The 17,449-nt window shown below is 31.4% G+C and overlaps 3 protein-coding genes and 1 pseudogene across 4 annotated transcripts; 1 reads left to right on the top strand and 3 right to left on the bottom strand.

Annotated features, from left to right (window-relative positions):
- Nucleotides 1–546: 546 nt before the first annotated feature.
- Nucleotides 547–3,022, bottom strand: LOC114184100 (disease resistance RPP13-like protein 4). Of its 2 annotated transcripts, none has more exons than XM_085673217.1 (2): nt 2,874–3,022; nt 547–2,327 (listed from the first exon to the last, which is right to left on the bottom strand). In XM_085673217.1, exon 2 carries the CDS (start codon nt 2,321–2,323, stop codon nt 635–637), a length of 1,689 nt encoding a protein of 562 aa, XP_085529343.1. In that variant the 5' UTR covers nt 2,324–2,327; nt 2,874–3,022; the 3' UTR covers nt 547–634. The 2 variants fall into 2 exon arrangements, with proteins under 2 accessions (XP_085529343.1, XP_027927142.1); XM_028071341.2 differs by having other exon boundaries at nt 2,937–3,022.
- Nucleotides 3,023–5,418: 2,396 nt separating this feature from the next.
- On the bottom strand, nt 5,419–7,630 carry LOC114183072 (DEAD-box ATP-dependent RNA helicase 8). Its single transcript, XM_085673229.1, has 7 exons — nt 7,472–7,630; nt 6,765–7,016; nt 6,508–6,688; nt 6,128–6,216; nt 5,976–6,049; nt 5,786–5,900; nt 5,419–5,613 (listed from the first exon to the last, which is right to left on the bottom strand). Exons 1-6 carry the CDS (start codon nt 7,628–7,630, stop codon nt 5,822–5,824), a joined length of 834 nt encoding a protein of 277 aa, XP_085529355.1. The 3' UTR covers nt 5,419–5,613; nt 5,786–5,821.
- A 3,218-nt stretch (nt 7,631–10,848) lies between these two features.
- On the top strand, nt 10,849–12,000 carry LOC146886012 (uncharacterized; annotated as a pseudogene).
- A 1,497-nt stretch (nt 12,001–13,497) lies between these two features.
- LOC114184267 (uncharacterized) lies at nt 13,498–16,149 on the bottom strand. The gene is made up of 2 exons (XM_028071558.2): nt 16,033–16,149; nt 13,498–15,395 (listed from the first exon to the last, which is right to left on the bottom strand). Exon 2 carries the CDS (start codon nt 15,389–15,391, stop codon nt 13,697–13,699), a length of 1,695 nt encoding a protein of 564 aa, XP_027927359.2. The 5' UTR covers nt 15,392–15,395; nt 16,033–16,149; the 3' UTR covers nt 13,498–13,696.
- Nucleotides 16,150–17,449: the final 1,300 nt, after the last annotated feature.

Genomic DNA, 17,449 nt, shown 5'->3' with positions numbered 1-17,449 from the left:
CGAGATTCTATTTTACAAAATTAAATTTTAGACAACATACATTAAAATTAATATACATATATTAAAATTAAATCTATATAACAAATATATTACAATTTATTTATAAAAACAGAAAAATTATTGTACTGTACTATTTTAATTAATATACCAAAATTAAATAAATAATCTTAAAATAAATTTAAAAAAATGCTTACATTTATTAAAAGGAATACTTTAAAATATAAAGAAACATGTAATACTATTTTAATTAATATAAGTCGGTTTGTAATAATAAATTAGATTGAAAATTTCGAAAGGTATTGTTAGTTTCGAAAGGTGAGAAGGGGAGAAGAAGTATGGGTTGAAAAATAAATTCTAAAGCTTAAATGATAAGAATTGAATTTGAGTTGTTAGAATTTTCGAGAGTTGTAGTTGTTATTTTAGCAAAGGAGACAATCTAGAAGACATTATTATTCAAAGCACTTAACAGGGAGATACAAGATTTAGTACCAGAGACAACTCATATTTATTGTTTCTTTAGTTTTCAACTTTTGCTCACTCTATATATACAACATAGTGTAAATAACATAATATTATTCAGAGAACGAAGTAAACAATATGCACAACATTTTACAACATTTTACAGCATGAAGTCCTATTCATCTGTCCATTGATGTGGAACGTATGAAATGTTTGAGACTTGTTTAACTTCTACATATCTCAGCTCAGGAAACAATGCTTTCAAATCGTCTATGTCCACCTTCAATTGCTTAAGGTACTTCACACGCATTATTTCCACTCTCCACCACCAACTAAAATCTACTTTCATACTTTCCAGTTTTCCTCCAGTTATCTTTAGCTCCGTCAATTTCAACCCGAACACATGAAAACATTTTTCCAAAAACTTTCCAGGAAAACATTCAAGATGAAACTTTCTCAAACCTCGTGGCAAAATAACACCAATATTAGCATACTTTGGATCAGACACACTCCAAGATATCTTCAGCTTCTCAAGTGCTAAAAAATCTTTCAAACCTTCAAACTCCTCATCCCTGATCTGGGCCTCACTTCCAATACGTATGCTGAGTCGCCTTAGTTTTTCCAAATTTTTCAGATCTGATATTCTGCAAGGAGTCTTTTCAGGAGTACTTATTAGAAATCCCTTGAGTACTTCCAGATTAGTGAGCTTCTCAATCCCCTTTGGCATGCCCTCCAGTAAGCAACAATCAGACATAATCAGATGTGTCAGACTTTTCATTGATGAAATATCATCAGTTAGTCTTTCCAAATTATGGCATGCTTTCACATCAAGAATCAGTAGCTTCTCAAGTTCTGCAATGGAGGATGGAACCTCGAATATTCTCGACATCCCACGCAGACTCAGATACTTCAACTCTTTCAGATATCTCAGATCTTTCAAGAATTCTTGACTCCCAACTTCAATGTGATGCAAAGCTGAATCTTGCCAACGCCCAAGTTGAAGCACCTCTAAATTCCTCAATTCAGTGGTCCATTGCGGGCTGAAATACAGATAACTTGCACCAATATTAAAAATATTACGTAAAGTCACATTTTTTGTATGAACCCCACCTACTGTAACCTTTTTACTATCAAGCTGTAACGGCGATGATATGATATTTTCTGAATCTCTAATTAAATTCGACACACCATGAAGGTCTCCTGGAAGAATTCGAAATCTATGGACAAAGGGATCATTTCCATTGCCACAGCGTACAATCACACCACATTTCAAAAGATCATCAATCACATCCTCGCCCTCTTCCTCTGCTGTTTTGTTCTCTGTATTTCCAATCAAACCCTCTCCAATCCACAAATTAATTGCATTTCTTTTCCTTATCACAGCGTTCACAGGGAAAATCAGGAGAGACCACAGGCAACATTTTGATGGATCGTGTAACCGGTAATAATCTTCCAGAGTCCAAATATTCTGATGTTGGAGCTGCAACAAGTCTTCCGATGAGTGAGATATTTTGCCACCCTTGTTATCATCGTCTTTATATGAGTCATCAAAAACAAGCGTTGGGAGCAACATGAGAGCAGAATCTCTGATTCTATTACAAATTCCATCCATGTCTTCATCCAGTTTCACGCGTTCTAACTTGCGAAGATGGTCATACACCTGTGCTAATGTGTCAAGGAGTTCTTCTTCCTTCTTCTTCACTTCCACAAACACATCTTTTATCTTGTTCAGATCCAACCTCAACTTCTCCAACTTCCCATCAAATGATTCATCTCTTCCCCTTTCATAGAATTTCCTCCTTGCTGTCGTCAACTGCTTCAGCAACACAGCTACTGCTTTCATCTTGTTTGTTCGAATCGACATTTTACTGCAAACAAACAAATACTCACAAAGCTAAATAGGTTTTTATATCAAATTCATGATACAATCATATATACATACAGATTCATTAATCTTTCAAATTTTGTTTTAAATCTCTAAAATAAAAACATTATTGATAGGAGTTGTAACCAATACCTTTCGTATGTTATCCAAGTATTCTATCTAGATAAGCTATATATTTTGTCTAGATATTTTATTCATTCTAAAATTATAATTTAAACTTAACAAATTATTTTCATTATTCTCCTAAGTCAACATAGATTGTACACTCAAGATTATTTAATTCGAAGATATGAAATACAGTAGAAAGTTTGAACTCTAAAAGGATTTGGCTATAGATGATGATATAATAATACTTAGAAGCATTATATAAAACTATTATTTTTAATTAAGTTAAATGACAAAATTAGAGTTGAAGCTTTGAAATAATTGCGAACAAAGAAAAGGTAGGTGTAGGAATGTATTCACTCTGATACACCCTGTTACTGAAAAACAAAAATCTGGCTATAAATAATCAATCATAGAAACACACCTCTCTCTGTCTATATTTATATATATATTATGAAAACGAAAGAGAACTTGAGTTACATCTCACCAAACACCTGCAGGAATTTGAAGAGAAGGATCCAATTTTGTCACAGAAATTTGGGAAAAACATTCAAATATTGCAGTAAAGGTAATGCTTAGGAAGAAGCTCAAATAATTAATATATATGCTTTGAACAATTGAAATATAACCTTAAATAATTAAAAATGATTTTGAAGGAAAGTATCCTTGATACATAGGGAAGGAATTGCACCACAAAAGTTTCACGTCATTCTTTGAGTACCTTCGACGACTTTAGTGATCCCAAATCAAAGTTTGATTCCTCTATTTCCCTGAAAGAGAGAATCTATTATATACAAGGATTTCAATGTTATCATTTCAGACCCATGATTGTGTTATTTGCATCCAATATTATCATTTCAACTGATGTCATCATATGTTAAGTGTTATAGCTGAGTTCTTAGGAGCCATTGACCCTCGAATTTTCTAGTTTAATTTATATATACATTAGATAATTATTTTTATCAAAATGTTTAAGTCTATAAATAATATTTTTTATTTTTAATAGAAAATTTTAGTATTTTATAGTTTTTATTGTATAAATCTTTTTATTTGTTTCTATATAAAAGATTAGAATACAATTCATATAATTTTATCTTTAATACGTTGATGGTAGTATTATTATTCTTGCCTTAAAATTTAGGTTAAATTATTTTATTGGTTTTCGTTTTTTACTAAAATCTCAATTTAGTTTTTCTTATTTTTATTGGTCTCAATTAGGTCCATGAATAACAATTAGGTCTTTGTCATTAGTATGGAACTAACATGTTAAGTAAGTATCACACGTGTCAGCTTCTTATTTTTTTGATTTTTTTTTTTAAAATTAATTTTTTTTAAATTCTTAAAAAAAATATTTATGCTACGTGTCACCTTTGTAGTGTGTCACGTGTCAATTTAATATAGTGTCACGTGTCAAATTATTGTATGAAATATTAATTTAGTCTCCATATTTGATAATGTGATTTGATTTTAGTCCAAATTTTTAAAAAAAAAATCAATTTTATGTACTCCAAATTTAGACCAAATTTAATTTTTATATATGATGATATTTTTATTAAAAGTGATATTTCTTTTACATACTTTTAACAATATTAAGTTTATTTAAATATATATCTTACATTAAACTCTATTTAAATTTTATTTTAAAATTATAAATATATAGATTGATAAATTTATATTCAAAATATTTGTATAACATTATATTTCAACAATTTCTATACAAATCTTAGAATTGACTTAAAACTAACAATTTTATAAATTCAAATGTAAAATCTTAAAATAATTTTAGAATAAATTAAAATAAATACATTTAAAATTTTAATTATAAATAAACTTAATATTATTAAAATATTTAATAGAAATATCGATTTTAATAAAAATAATATAATATCTATATAAAAGTTAAGTTTGGTTTAAATTTAGAGCATATGAAATTAAAAATTTTTAAAAAATTTTGAACTAAAATCAAATCAAATTAACAAATATGATAACCAAATTGAAATTTATAGAATAACTTGACACATGTCACCGTATTAGATTGACATGTGACACACTACAGACGTAACACGTGGTATAAATATTTAAAAAAATTTAAAAAACAAGAAGCTGACACATGACAGCTACTTAATGGTGTTATTTCCATACTAACGAAAAAGACTAAATTACTACTTATTTATAAAAATAAAAACCTAATTGAGACTAATAAAAATATAAGGACCAAATTGAGATTTTGATAAAAAACGATGACAAAATAGAATATTTTAACCTCAAATTTATAAATAGTAGTACTTTTGAATAAATGAATTTACTAACTTTTTTCTGGTGTTAATTTGAAAACTAAAGATTATTTACTAACTTTTGTTGTTTTTATTACTTAATTATGGTTTGATTCTAATATCATTCTACCACTTGAAGGACAAAAATCAACTAAATTTTAGAAATTACATCTCATGATTTATTTTAAAAGTTGTAATCTTTATCAAACTGCAACATTTATCAAAATCAATTACTGTATATACATCTTGGAGGCTTCATTTTTTTTCCTTCTAAAGGAATAAGCTTGTGAGCATCTCACAATTTCGTAAACAAAACTAAGGTTTACTCCAACTTATTTCATTACCCTTTCTTATTATTTTACAAGTAGCAGCAAATACGCCTCGTGAAGTCAGTTCTTTCAAAGAAATTGATGAATCCTACTTCTCCAAAGTCATTATTGACAATGAAAAAGTGTTGATGTTAAGGGCAAATCCTTCATTTACAAAGAATACCAAAACCTATTAATTGCAAAAACCATTATGCTACCAATTGAAGACCTTGACTGCCAATAGTGACTACTGCAAAAACATTGGCAAAACAAACAGCATATTATTCTAGAATCAAAAACGGACGTCTTGATAGTAAGGTACATTCCCAAGTAAACAGTTAAAAGGATTACTGAGGAAATCAAAGTCTGGAGTAACAACACCTGCAAATGTAAACCATCAAAACCCAAACTGGACCCGCCATTTATGTAACATTTCTGAAAGTCCTAATCATAGTGTTTAAGAGCTCTCAAAACCCAGAAATTAACGAAAAAACATTCAACAAAGGGTCTGACAATTCCCCTATTTTCATAGTGCATCCTAATACAAAGTATTCACACCTGCTTCACCAACACTCACACCTACCTGTAAAAAAGATATACATGAACACAAATCAGAATTATACATTGCAACCTCTTGCTTCAATAAAGTGCAATAGTAATAAACATTAGGTGTGTCAGACTTTTCATTGTTGAAATATCATCAGAACAATAATGGTCATTATAAGTATGAAACTAAAAATTTTCCTATTACTCACCACAGTTGTGAATACAATCAAGGTATCTATCACCAATCACCGGCAATATATTGCTTGATCAATGTGTGGCGGAATTTGTTTTATTTCAGTGCCAAGTTCTTGTTCAATTCTATATCTGGAAAAGATAAAAGGAAACCCATGAGAAATTTATAGGAATTCTGATTGGAAGTCACATCTAACCAATACGTACAAATTGAAGCGATCCTCATAGGTGATCAAGTTCACCGCTAAACCTAGGTGCCCAAACCTCCCTGAACGACCAACCTGCATAACAGAACATCCATAAGAACACAGAATCTTTGTCCCATTGGAGAGAAAGCAGAAATTGAGTATAGAACATACCCTGTGTAGGTAGGTTTCTGAGTTTTTGGGAAAATCAAAATTAATAACAACATTCACTGCTTGGATGTCTATTCCCCTAGTGAAGAGATCTGTAAATGTTTCAGAACAAGGGAAACAGATGAAAAGTTATAGTGATAATTATTAGGGACAATAACCTAAAAAAATTAGCAAATTCCATGAAATATTACTGAATACCACCACCGCATTAATCAATTACACTAACCAAACATATATACAATATCATACTATTCATCATCCACTCAAAACTGATTTCTGAAACAATATAACAGTTGGAAATAGGCATAGCACGGCAATCAACAGAATGAAAAGAAAGAATCTATGCTCATTTATAGCAGGATGCTAAAGTGCCCGCAACATACCAGTACAAACAAGATTTCTGCAGGCCCCATTGCGGAAGTCATGAAATACTCTATTACGGTGGTCTTGCAACATCTTTGCATGGATATAGAAACACGAATACCCAAGTTCAGTGATTTTCTTGGCAAGAAGTTCAACCCGATTCACGGAATTGCAGAAAATGATTGACTGGTTTATTTGAAGCTGAAATAGATATTGCTGTTATAACTACATTCAAAGATGGCATACGGAAAATCCAGAGTATCTTCACATAGATTACCTTAGAGAAAAGAGTATTTAGGCAGTGGACTTTCTGCCTCTCTTCCACAAATGCATAATATTGTGTAATACCTTTCAGAGTTAGCTCATCCATAAGGTTAATAACATATGGCTTACGTAGATATCTATCTTTGAAGTCCCTAACAGTAACAGGAAACGTAGCAGAAAACATCAGAATTTGACGGGTTCCAGGAAGAAATTGAATCAGCTGTTCTATGGAAGGTTGGAACTCTGGGGAGAGAAGCTTATCAGCCTGAGAGAAAATTATATAAAACCTCGTTATTGTCCTTTTTTTTGGTTTGGTAAACAAACAATACATTATTGGCGCAGAAGTTACAGATACAAATGAGGAAACAAAGAAACCTAAGAACAAGAAACATGACATATACCATGTCAATCTCTTCGTACATCACCATCCAGTAAACATTCTAACATTTTGCTCCAACTAAATTCATCAAGTAAATGAATATCGGAGGAATTCATGTTAAAAGTTCCAGAAAATGAATATGTAAAGGAAACAAAGGAAAAGATCATTGGCGCAATATTTAAACATGAATCAGAGCCGCAACAAAACAAAGCCATTGCTTCTGCTTACACCATCCAATCATTTCTTAACCTCATCTTCAATCCCTTTTGTAATGCTTCATAAAGTATAAATTAGCCAATGTATCTCTACCATTTAGTAAATTTCAAGAGAAATGTAACTACCTCATCCATAACAAGCATAGAGCAATCCTTCAGAATGCAAACACCCTTCTTTGCAAGATCTAATATTCTTCCTGGAGTTCCAACTAGCAGATGAACTGGTTGATATAAACGCATAATATCGTCTTTCAGGCTGCTACCACCTGTTGTAACCATAACCATTTTTAATATCCGTTTCTTATATAGTGTTGTAAAGTATGTTTTTACGATCTATGTTGAATACTTTCCTTTTCAATTTCTAAGATATGATTTGTTGTGAATTCTTTAAGGACTATTTACTACAAATTCTTTGAGCACTTGTGTGTGAAGATGGACAAGATAACTATATTTAATATAATAAATCTTAAAATTATACGTAATTATATGTTATATATAGTTAGAGTTTTTCGTTTCAGATATAAATCTATTTTATTTAAATTAAACAAATAATCACTTTCAAATTTTTTTTATACAAATACATTCTTTTACTATTTGTAAATTCGGAAAGTCAAATTTTGACATTTAAACAACATTCTTCCACAAACGAGTAATTTATAGGTATTCTGATGCAGACTATCACTATTGAATTTTAACTGGTAAATGCTAAATGAGTTTATTTGCGTAAATAAAATTTGAAAAGATTTATTTATGTAATATTTTAAAAATAAGTTTATGTGGAAAATAAATTCATAAATAATATATTATGTATAAATATATTATCACTATGTTTTATTTTAACTTTATTTCTCACTTATTATTTTTTCTTTTATTTTCACGTGCTTTATTTATCTGAATTTCTTCTCCCCTCTACCAAGAAAGAGTTAATAAATAGTTTTTAATTATTTCTCACCTTTTTTTGTTAAATATCATTTTTAAACATCAAATTAGTGAAGTATATATATATATATATATATATATATATATAAACAAGATATGTGTTAAAGTAGTGGTTAAATTAAAATATTAAAATTAATTACATATTTATTAAATTACTTGAACTTAAATTTTAAATTTTACTTAAATTTTATTATTTAGTTCGATTTAACTTGTTCACTTTCTTGTTATATTAGTAAATGTTTATAATCATATGTTGAAAAATAGATATTTTAGGGAAATAAACGAAAAAATAAAGGATTAAACTTTAATATGTTTTTATATAGCACATATCTCATATAAATTTAACTTCCATCTGGTAGTATTCATTTCAAATCTTTCTATAACCAACTTTCAGCCAAAATCCCAACAACAAAATTTGGAAAAATTGAATTAGCTAAAAAATGAATCTTTAGAAATCAATTTTCTAATTAGAGACCAATTTAGAATCCAATTATTTTGGTAGTCAAATTTTAGGTAACTAATGTTAGTAACCAATTTAGAGATAAATTAATAATAAAAACTATTTTAATTACCAATTTAAAGAATAATTTATAATTTTTTAAAACTATTTTAGTTAGCAATAATTTGTAGTTTATAGATTGATATCTAAATTGGTCACTATAATGACTAATTATTTTTTGTCACTAAAATTTGTCATTAATCAAATATTTGTTGGAGTGATTCATGTCATACTTTGCCACATTAATCAATGAAAATTTTACACAGTTTAATCATTCTAATAATAACATCTCTTTGCATAATCAAATCTCAAATCAATTTTGTGTATATCTATCGCTTAGAATCGCAATTAATTTTAATATTTCACATTCACCTCACGCATCCTAATTTCCATTAATATAAACATAATAAAATTTGCACATCAAAATATATCAATGGTTAGTTTTCCTTATCTTGAGTAAGATTACTAACACTGCTTTCCCTTACACAACTTCAAAACATATAATTACTTTATTTACACAAACAAAAGGAAAGTTCTATCAAGGATCAAAGTACGATTCGTAACCACAAAGAAAGGAATAGATCCATCTTGAGAGTAGAAAAATTGTATGCAACCAAAAGAAGGCCACATGCAAGAGAGAAAATAGATTGTTTTAGTGAAGAAGGGATAAAAATTGAAGTTACTCTAGTTGTCCAAAATATTCCTTAACTTTTCCCTTTCACGCCAATTTGATTTTGAAAAGATGAAAAACTGGAAGGGAAAATCTAGAGAAAAAGTAGATGTGAGAAAAAAAACAAAAGAATGAAAAGCAACAAAAAAGCAGAGGGCATGCGCGCGTGGATTTACATTATATATTCTTTAGGCAAGTTTCATTTCCTGAAATTTGCTTGCTGTGAATTGATCTTATTATATGAATCTGTAACAATTGTTGTTCAGGTAATTGTTGTCAACAATCTCACAGGTTCTATTATGCATCATTGGTAAATGCATCAAAACTATGTATCTTGACTTTTCTTGAATGAAGTTCGGATACGGACACGGAGATAGATACAATATGCACATAGACATGGAGATATGATTAAATTAAAAAATATAGAACACAGGACACGACATATGTATATAGATATTAGTTTCAAAATTTTAATTAATACATTGTCAACTAACACAAAAATAAATTTAATTTATCTTTCTAATATCCAAAAAAGTAAAAAGTGGTGATTATATAATATTTTTTCCTTATTTTTATAATCATAATAGAAACTTATGTGATAAATTTACAAGTTTATGGGTTTTTTTTAGAAAATAATTAAATTTGTAGTTATTAACATTCTGTTGGATTTATTTCAAAATCATGTTAAAGACAAAAAAATTTCTTTCAAATTGGACACCTTACTAATATGTGTCGTACGAGTGTCAGAGTTTGACTAATGTTGAACACAGAACACACCATTGATTAAGCTTGTCCGGGCTTCATAGCTTTTCCTTGAATGGTCTCACTGCAACACTCACTGTCTTGCACAAAGATTTTTCAACTTGGAAAACAGAAGACAATAGCTTTCTTGATTCTCTACACAGATCTAAAAGATTTACTCTGGGTGTGAATAATTTTGGTGGAGTGTTGGCTAAATCAATTTTGTTGGATAATCTTTAATTTTGTTAGATAATCTTTAATTTTGTTAGATAATATTTAGATAATATTTTAGATTATAGAGTTATTTTTATTTAGTAAAGTGAGAGGGTATTTTATATTCGGTTAATTAGATTTAAGTTAGTTGGAGTATATAAGATTTAGTTTGATAATATGGGGTATTAGATAATATTAGATTAGATAAAGATTTAGTTTGGTTTGTTATTATTTAGTTTGTAATTGGCTATATAATAGCGCATTCTCCATCAATGAAAAATACCACAATGAGTTACATTGCATATTCTTCTAGTGTGTGTGTGAGTTTTTTCCAACAAATGGTATCAGAGCTTTATGCTCTAAGTACCGAGTGAAGAGAGAGAGAGAGAGAGAGAGAAAGTCTGCGCTTGAGTGCTTTGGGAGAAAGAAAAAAGAGGAGAGATGGCCAAAGTTGTGAATGGTATGACGGTGCCGCAATTGACGAAGAAAACCAATTATGATAATTGGTGTCTATAGATGAAGACCCTTCTGGGATCCCAAGACATTTGGGATACAGTGGAGAGCGGATACGAAGAACCTACAAAGGACGCAAATCAGACGGTAGCCCAGATTGCCGTGTTGAAGAAGACGCGAGTGAAAGATAAGTCGGCTTTGTATTTCTTGTACAATGTTGTGGACGAGTCAGGCTTCGAGAAGATTGCAAATGTTGCATCTTCAAAGGAAGCATGAGATATTCTGGAGGTTGCATACAGAGGGAACGACCGGGTCAGACAAGTCTGACTTCAAGCTCTCAGAGGAGAGTTTGAAGGGTTGAAGATGGAAGATAAAGAGTAGGTAACCGAGTACATAACTCGGGTAGAGAAGGTGGCCAACCAACTCGGCATGAATGGAGAGCCAATGTCAGCAAGCCGGGTTGTGGAGAAAATCTTGAGATCACTAACAAATGATTTTGAGAACATCGTATGCGCCATCAAGGAGTTGAAGGACCTGTCAGTTCTCTCAATGGATTAACTTGTCGGGTCACTAGAGGCCCATGAACAAAGGAGAAGGAAGAAGCATGAATCGCGTGATCAAGCACTAAAGGCGCAACTTGATTTGGATGAAACTCGGAATACTCAGAGCTGAGGTCCTGGAGGCAAAGGACGAGGTGGCAGAGGACGAGGTGGCAGAGGACAAGGTGGTCGAGGACGAGGTGGATGTGACCGAGATGATGTTGAAGAGAGCACAGATCAAACCAGGCAGCAAAATTGGCATGGTCGTGGTCAAGAAAGGGGCCAAGGAGATTGGTCGAAGTCAAAAGTGGAATGCTTTAGGTGTGGCAAGTATGGCCATTACGCAAGAGAATGCAGATTGGCATATTGCTACAACTGTGGCAAAATCGGTCATATAGCAAAATATTGTCAATCGGAAAAAAAGGAGAAAAATATTCTCACAGAGGAAGATGACGAGGAAGAGATATGGATTTTAATGATGATGCAAAACTCAAATACTGAACTCAAGAGCGGTGAATCGGAAGCTGAGTGGCATTCAGACCGTGTGAAGGAAAGGAGATTAAGTGACAAGCTTAGTCCAGGTTGTTTTAACTTGGTCTAGTATTTGGACACAGGAGCGAGCAATCACATGTGTGGAGATGAGAGTTTCTTCAGTGAACTCACCAAGGTGGAGGCCGAATTAGTGTCATGTGGAGATGATTCCAAGATAGTGATTAAAGGGCGTGGAACAATCCGGCACATGCAGAAGGATGGACGGGTTGGAGAAATCAAGGATGTCTACTATGTTCCTGAGCTGAAGAGTAATATTTTGAGTATAGGTTAGATAGTGGAGAAAGGAAACTCGATTATGATAAAGAACCAGGTACTGTACTTGAAGGACAAGCACGATCGGCTAGCAGCCCGGGTAGAAAAGAAGAAAAATAGGATGTACAAATTGGAGTTGAGCATCCTGCAGAAAAGGTGTTTGAAACGTGTGGACAATGAAGGTGGTGCAGGATCTGTTCGGAACGAGGTGGTGAAGAAAGAGACAGGTAAGCAAATTAAAGCAGTGCGATTAGAAAGAGAAATGACAACCAATCTTGCCGAAGAAGTTGAAGAAGAAGCAGTGTTATTGATGATGGGATGTAGCTCGAGGGATGAGCATAAACAAGTGGAGAAGTCGGCAAGAAGGTTGAGTATCATAAATCAAACCAGTAGCATGAAGAGGTCGTTAAGACGTGCAGATAGCTCGGATAGCTCGTGGAGTGTGGATTGCTCGGATCTTGAAGAAGACGAACAAGAAGTGTTAAGTTTGCAAGAGCAGTTGCGTGCCGAGAAGGATTTGAGAGTTGTATTGGAGGTGCAAGATGAGAAGTGGCGACTTGGAATGGATGATAAGTTTGGTGTGAAGGCGTGGAAATTTTCCGATCTCTTAAAGAGAACTCGACCTATTCAGAGGAACACGGTTAATGGCAAGTCGACCACAAAGACCACAAAGAACCCAACAAAGGGTAAGTCGGCCAAGGTTAAGATGAAGTCGGTCAAAGAGAAGATCAAGTTGGACAAAGAGAAGATCAAGTCGGTTAAAGAGAAAAGCAAGTCGGCTATGGAGATAGAAGATTGTTCGAGACGAGAGAAGAAAAAAATTTAAGATTATAGGGGAGTTTTATTGGATAATCTTTAATTTTGTTAGATAATCTTTAATTTTGTTAGATAATATTTAAATTATATTTTAGATTATAGGGTTGTTTTTATTTAGTAAAGTGATAGGGTATTTTATATTCGGTTAATTAGATTTAAGTTAGTTGTTATTTTAGTTAGTTGGAGTATATAAGATTTAGTTTAATAATATGGGGTATTAGATAAGATTAGATTAGATAAAGATTTAGTTTGGTTTGTAATTGGCTATATAATAGTGCATTCTCCATCAATAAAAAAATACCACAATGAGTTACATTGCATTCTTCTAGTGTGTGTGAGTTTTTTCCAACAAGATTTACTCTGGGTGTGAATAATTTTGGTGGAGTGTTGGCTAAATCAATTGATAATTTCTGAAGTCAGACATTTGGCCTTTGGCCTTAATTCTAATAGAATGAAAATGGGATTGTAGTAGTTGGAATTGACAACATCATTATATATTCAGAGCACTTGATTGGGAGATAAAAAAGTTTAGTACCAGAGACATATCATACTTAATTTTTCCTTACAATCACTCTTACAGACACACTTTAGATATACAGAGACATCTTGCGTAAGTAACGCAATTATTCATAGAACAAGATAAATATACACAACATTCAATCAGTAACTGATCCATGTTAGAAGTTCAATTCACGCTCAATATATGAAACGTTTGAGGTTTGTTTAATTTGTACATATTTGAGCCCAGGAAAGCATGCTTTCAAATCATCCATGTTGACGTGCAATTGCTTAAGGTACTTGAGACGCAGTATTTTCACTTTCCACAATAACATACTTGGATTCATACTTTCAAGTTTTCCTCCGGTGATATTTAGCTCCGACAACCCACTATCATAACTGCCTGGCATAAAACAATCTACAAAACTATTTCCAGGAAAACATTCAAGATGCAACTTTATCAAACTTGGTGGCAAAATCACACGAATATAACCATACTTTGGGTCAGACACACTCCAAGATATTTTGAGATGCTCAAGTGCTGAAAAATATTTTAAATTTTCAAACTCCCCGTCTCTGATCTGGGCCTCACTTCCAATACGTATGCTGAGTCGCCTTAATTTTCTCAAGTTTACAAGATCTGATATTCTGCAAGGAGTCTTTTCAGGAGTGCTTATTAGAAATCCCTTCAGTACTTCCAGATTACTCAGATTCTCAATCCCCTTTGGCATGCCCTCTAGAAGCCAACACTCAGACATAATAAGGTGTGTCAGACTTTTCATTGATGAAATATCATCAGGTAGTCTTTCCAAATTATGGCATGCTTTCACATCAAGAATCAGTAGCTTCTCAAGTTCAGCAATGGAGGATGGAAGCTCGAATATTCTTGATATCCCTCGAAGACTCAGATACTTCAACTCTTCCAGATATCTCAGATCTTTCAAGAATTCTTGACTCCCAACTTCAATGTGATGCAAAGCTGAATCTTGCCAACGCCCAAGTTGAAGCACCTCTAAATTCCTCAATTCAGTGGCCCATTGCGGTCTAAAATTCAGATAACTTGCACCAATATTAAAAATATTACGTAAAGTATGATCTTTTGCATCAAATCTACCTACTGTAACGTTTTTTATATCAAGCTGTAACGGCGATGGCGATGATTTGATATTTTCTAAATCTCTAATTAAATTCAACACACCACGAGGGTCCCCTGGAAGAATTCGAAATCTATTGACAAAGGGACCCTTCCCATTGTCACAGCGTACAATCATATTACATTTCAAAAGATCATCAATCACATCCTCGCCCTCTTTCTCTGCTGTTTTGTTATATGTATTTCCAATCAAACCCTCTCCAATCCACAAATTAATTGCATTTCTTTTCCTTATCACAGCGTTCACAGGGAAAATTAGGAGAGACCACAGGCAACGTTTAAATCTATCGTGTAACAGGTAATAATCTTCCACAGTCCAATTATTCTGATGATGGGGCTGCACCAACTCTTCCGATGAGTGAGATATTTTGCCACCCTTGTGATCTTCATCCTTGGATGAGTCATCAAAAACAAGCGTTGGGAGCAACATGAGAGCAGAATCTCTGATACTCTCGCAAATGCTATGCATGTCTTCATGCAGCTTCCTGCGGTTTAACCTGCGAAGATGGTCATATACCTCTGCTAATGTGTCAAGCAATTTTTCTTCTTTTTTCTTCACTTCCATAAACACATCCTTTATCTTGTTCAGAACCGACCGCAACTTCTCCAACTCCCCATCAAATGATTCATCTCTTCCGCTTTCATCAAATTTCCTCCTTGCTGTCGTCAACTGCTTCATCAACACAGCTACTGCTTTCATCTTGTTTGTTCGAATCGACATTTTACTGCAAACAAGCAAATACAGACAAAGCTAAATAGGTTTTTATCTCAAATTCATGATACAATCATATATACAGATTCATTAATCTTTCAAAATTATTATTTTTTAAATCTCTAAAATAAAAACATTATTGATAGGAGTTGTAACCAATACCTTTCATATGTTATCCTAGTATTCTATCTAAATAAGCTATATAATTTGTCTAGATATTTTAGTCATTCTAAAATTATAATTTAAACTTAACTAATTATTTTCATTATTCTCCTCAATCAACATAGATAGTACACTCAAGATTATTTAATTCGAAGATATATGAAATACTGTAGAAAGTTTGAACTCTAAAAGGATTTGGCTATAGATAATATACAGAGTTTCATTATCAATGATGATATAACAATATTTAGAAGCATTATATAAAACTATTATTTTTAATTAAGTAAAATGACAAAAATAGAGTTGAAGCTTTGAAATAATTGGGAACAAAGAAAAGGTAGGTGTAGGAATGTATTCACTCTGTTACACGCTGCTGCTGAAAAACAAAAATCTGGCTATAAATAATCAATCATAAAAACACACCTCTCTTTCTGTCTATATTTATATATATATTATGAAAACGAAAGAGAACTTGAGTTACATCTCACCAAACACCTGGAGGAATTTGAAGAGCAGGATCCAATTTTGTCACAGAAATTTGGGAAAAACATTCAAATATTGCAGTAAAGGTAATGCTTAGGAAGAAACTCAAATAGTTAATATATATGCTTTGAACAATTGAAATATAACCTTAAATAATTAAAAATGGTTTTGAAGGAAAGTATGATTGATACATAGGGAAGGAATTGCACCACAAAAGTTTCACGTCATTCTTTGAGTACCTTCGACAACTTTAGTGATCCAAAATCAAAGTTTGATCCCTTTATTTCCTTGAAAGAGAGAATCTATTATATACAAGAATTTCAATGTTATCATTTCAGACCCATGATTGTGTTATTTGCATCCAACGTTATCATTTCAACTGATGTCATCATATGTTAAGTGTTATAGCTGAGTTCTTAGGAGCCATTGACCCTCGAATTTTCTAGTTTAATTTATATATACATTAGATAATTATTTTTATCTAAATGTTTAAGTCTATAAATAATATTTTTTATTTTTAATAAAAAATTTTAGTATTTTATAGTTTTTATTGTATAAATCTTTTTATTTGTTTCTGTATAAAAGATTAGAATATCATTCATATATTTTTATCTTTAATACGTTGTTGATGGTATAAAAGATTAGAATATCATTCCTATATTTTTATCTTTAATACGTTGTTGATGGTATAAAAGATTAGAATATCATTCCTATATTTTTATCTTTAATACGTTGTTGATGGTAGTATTATTATTCTTGCCCTAAAATTTAAGTTAAAATATTTTATTGATTTTCATTTTTTTACCAAAATCTTAATTTGATCTTCGTATTTTATTCTCAATTAGGTCTATATTTTTGTAAATAAGTAACAATTAGGTATTTGTCATTAGTATGGAACTAACATTTTAAGTAAGTACCACAACTGTCAGCTCCTTATTTTTTGATTTTTTTAAAAATAAATTCTTTATAAATTTTTTTAAAAAAAATATTTATGCTACGTGTGTTACGTGTCAATCTAATATGTTGTCACGTGTTGTATGAATCTCAATTCAGCCTCCATATTTGTTAATGTGATTTGATTTTAGTCCGAAATTTTTTTAAAATTTTAAATTTATGCACTCCAAATTTAATTTTTATATACATGTCATAATAACATTTTTATTAAAAGTGTTATTTCTTTTACATACTTTCAACAATATTAAGTTTATTTAAATATATATCTTACATTAAATTCTATTTAAATTTTATTTTAAAATTGTAAATATATAGATCGATAAATTTGTAGTCGAAATTTTTATTCATCTAACAATTTCATAAACAAAACTATGGTTTACTCCAACTTATTTCATTACCCTTTCTTATTATTTTACAAGTAGCAGCAAATACGCCTCGTGAAGTCAGTTTTTTCAAAGAAATTGATGA

The sequence above is a fragment of the Vigna unguiculata genome, chromosome 5, assembly GCF_037176805.1.
Source record: "Vigna unguiculata cultivar grain cowpea cultivar isolate G323 ecotype 2 chromosome 5, ASM3717680v1, whole genome shotgun sequence".
NCBI classification, from domain to species: Eukaryota; Viridiplantae; Streptophyta; class Magnoliopsida; order Fabales; family Fabaceae; genus Vigna; species Vigna unguiculata.
This window is presented reverse-complemented; position numbering and strand designations above follow the sequence as displayed.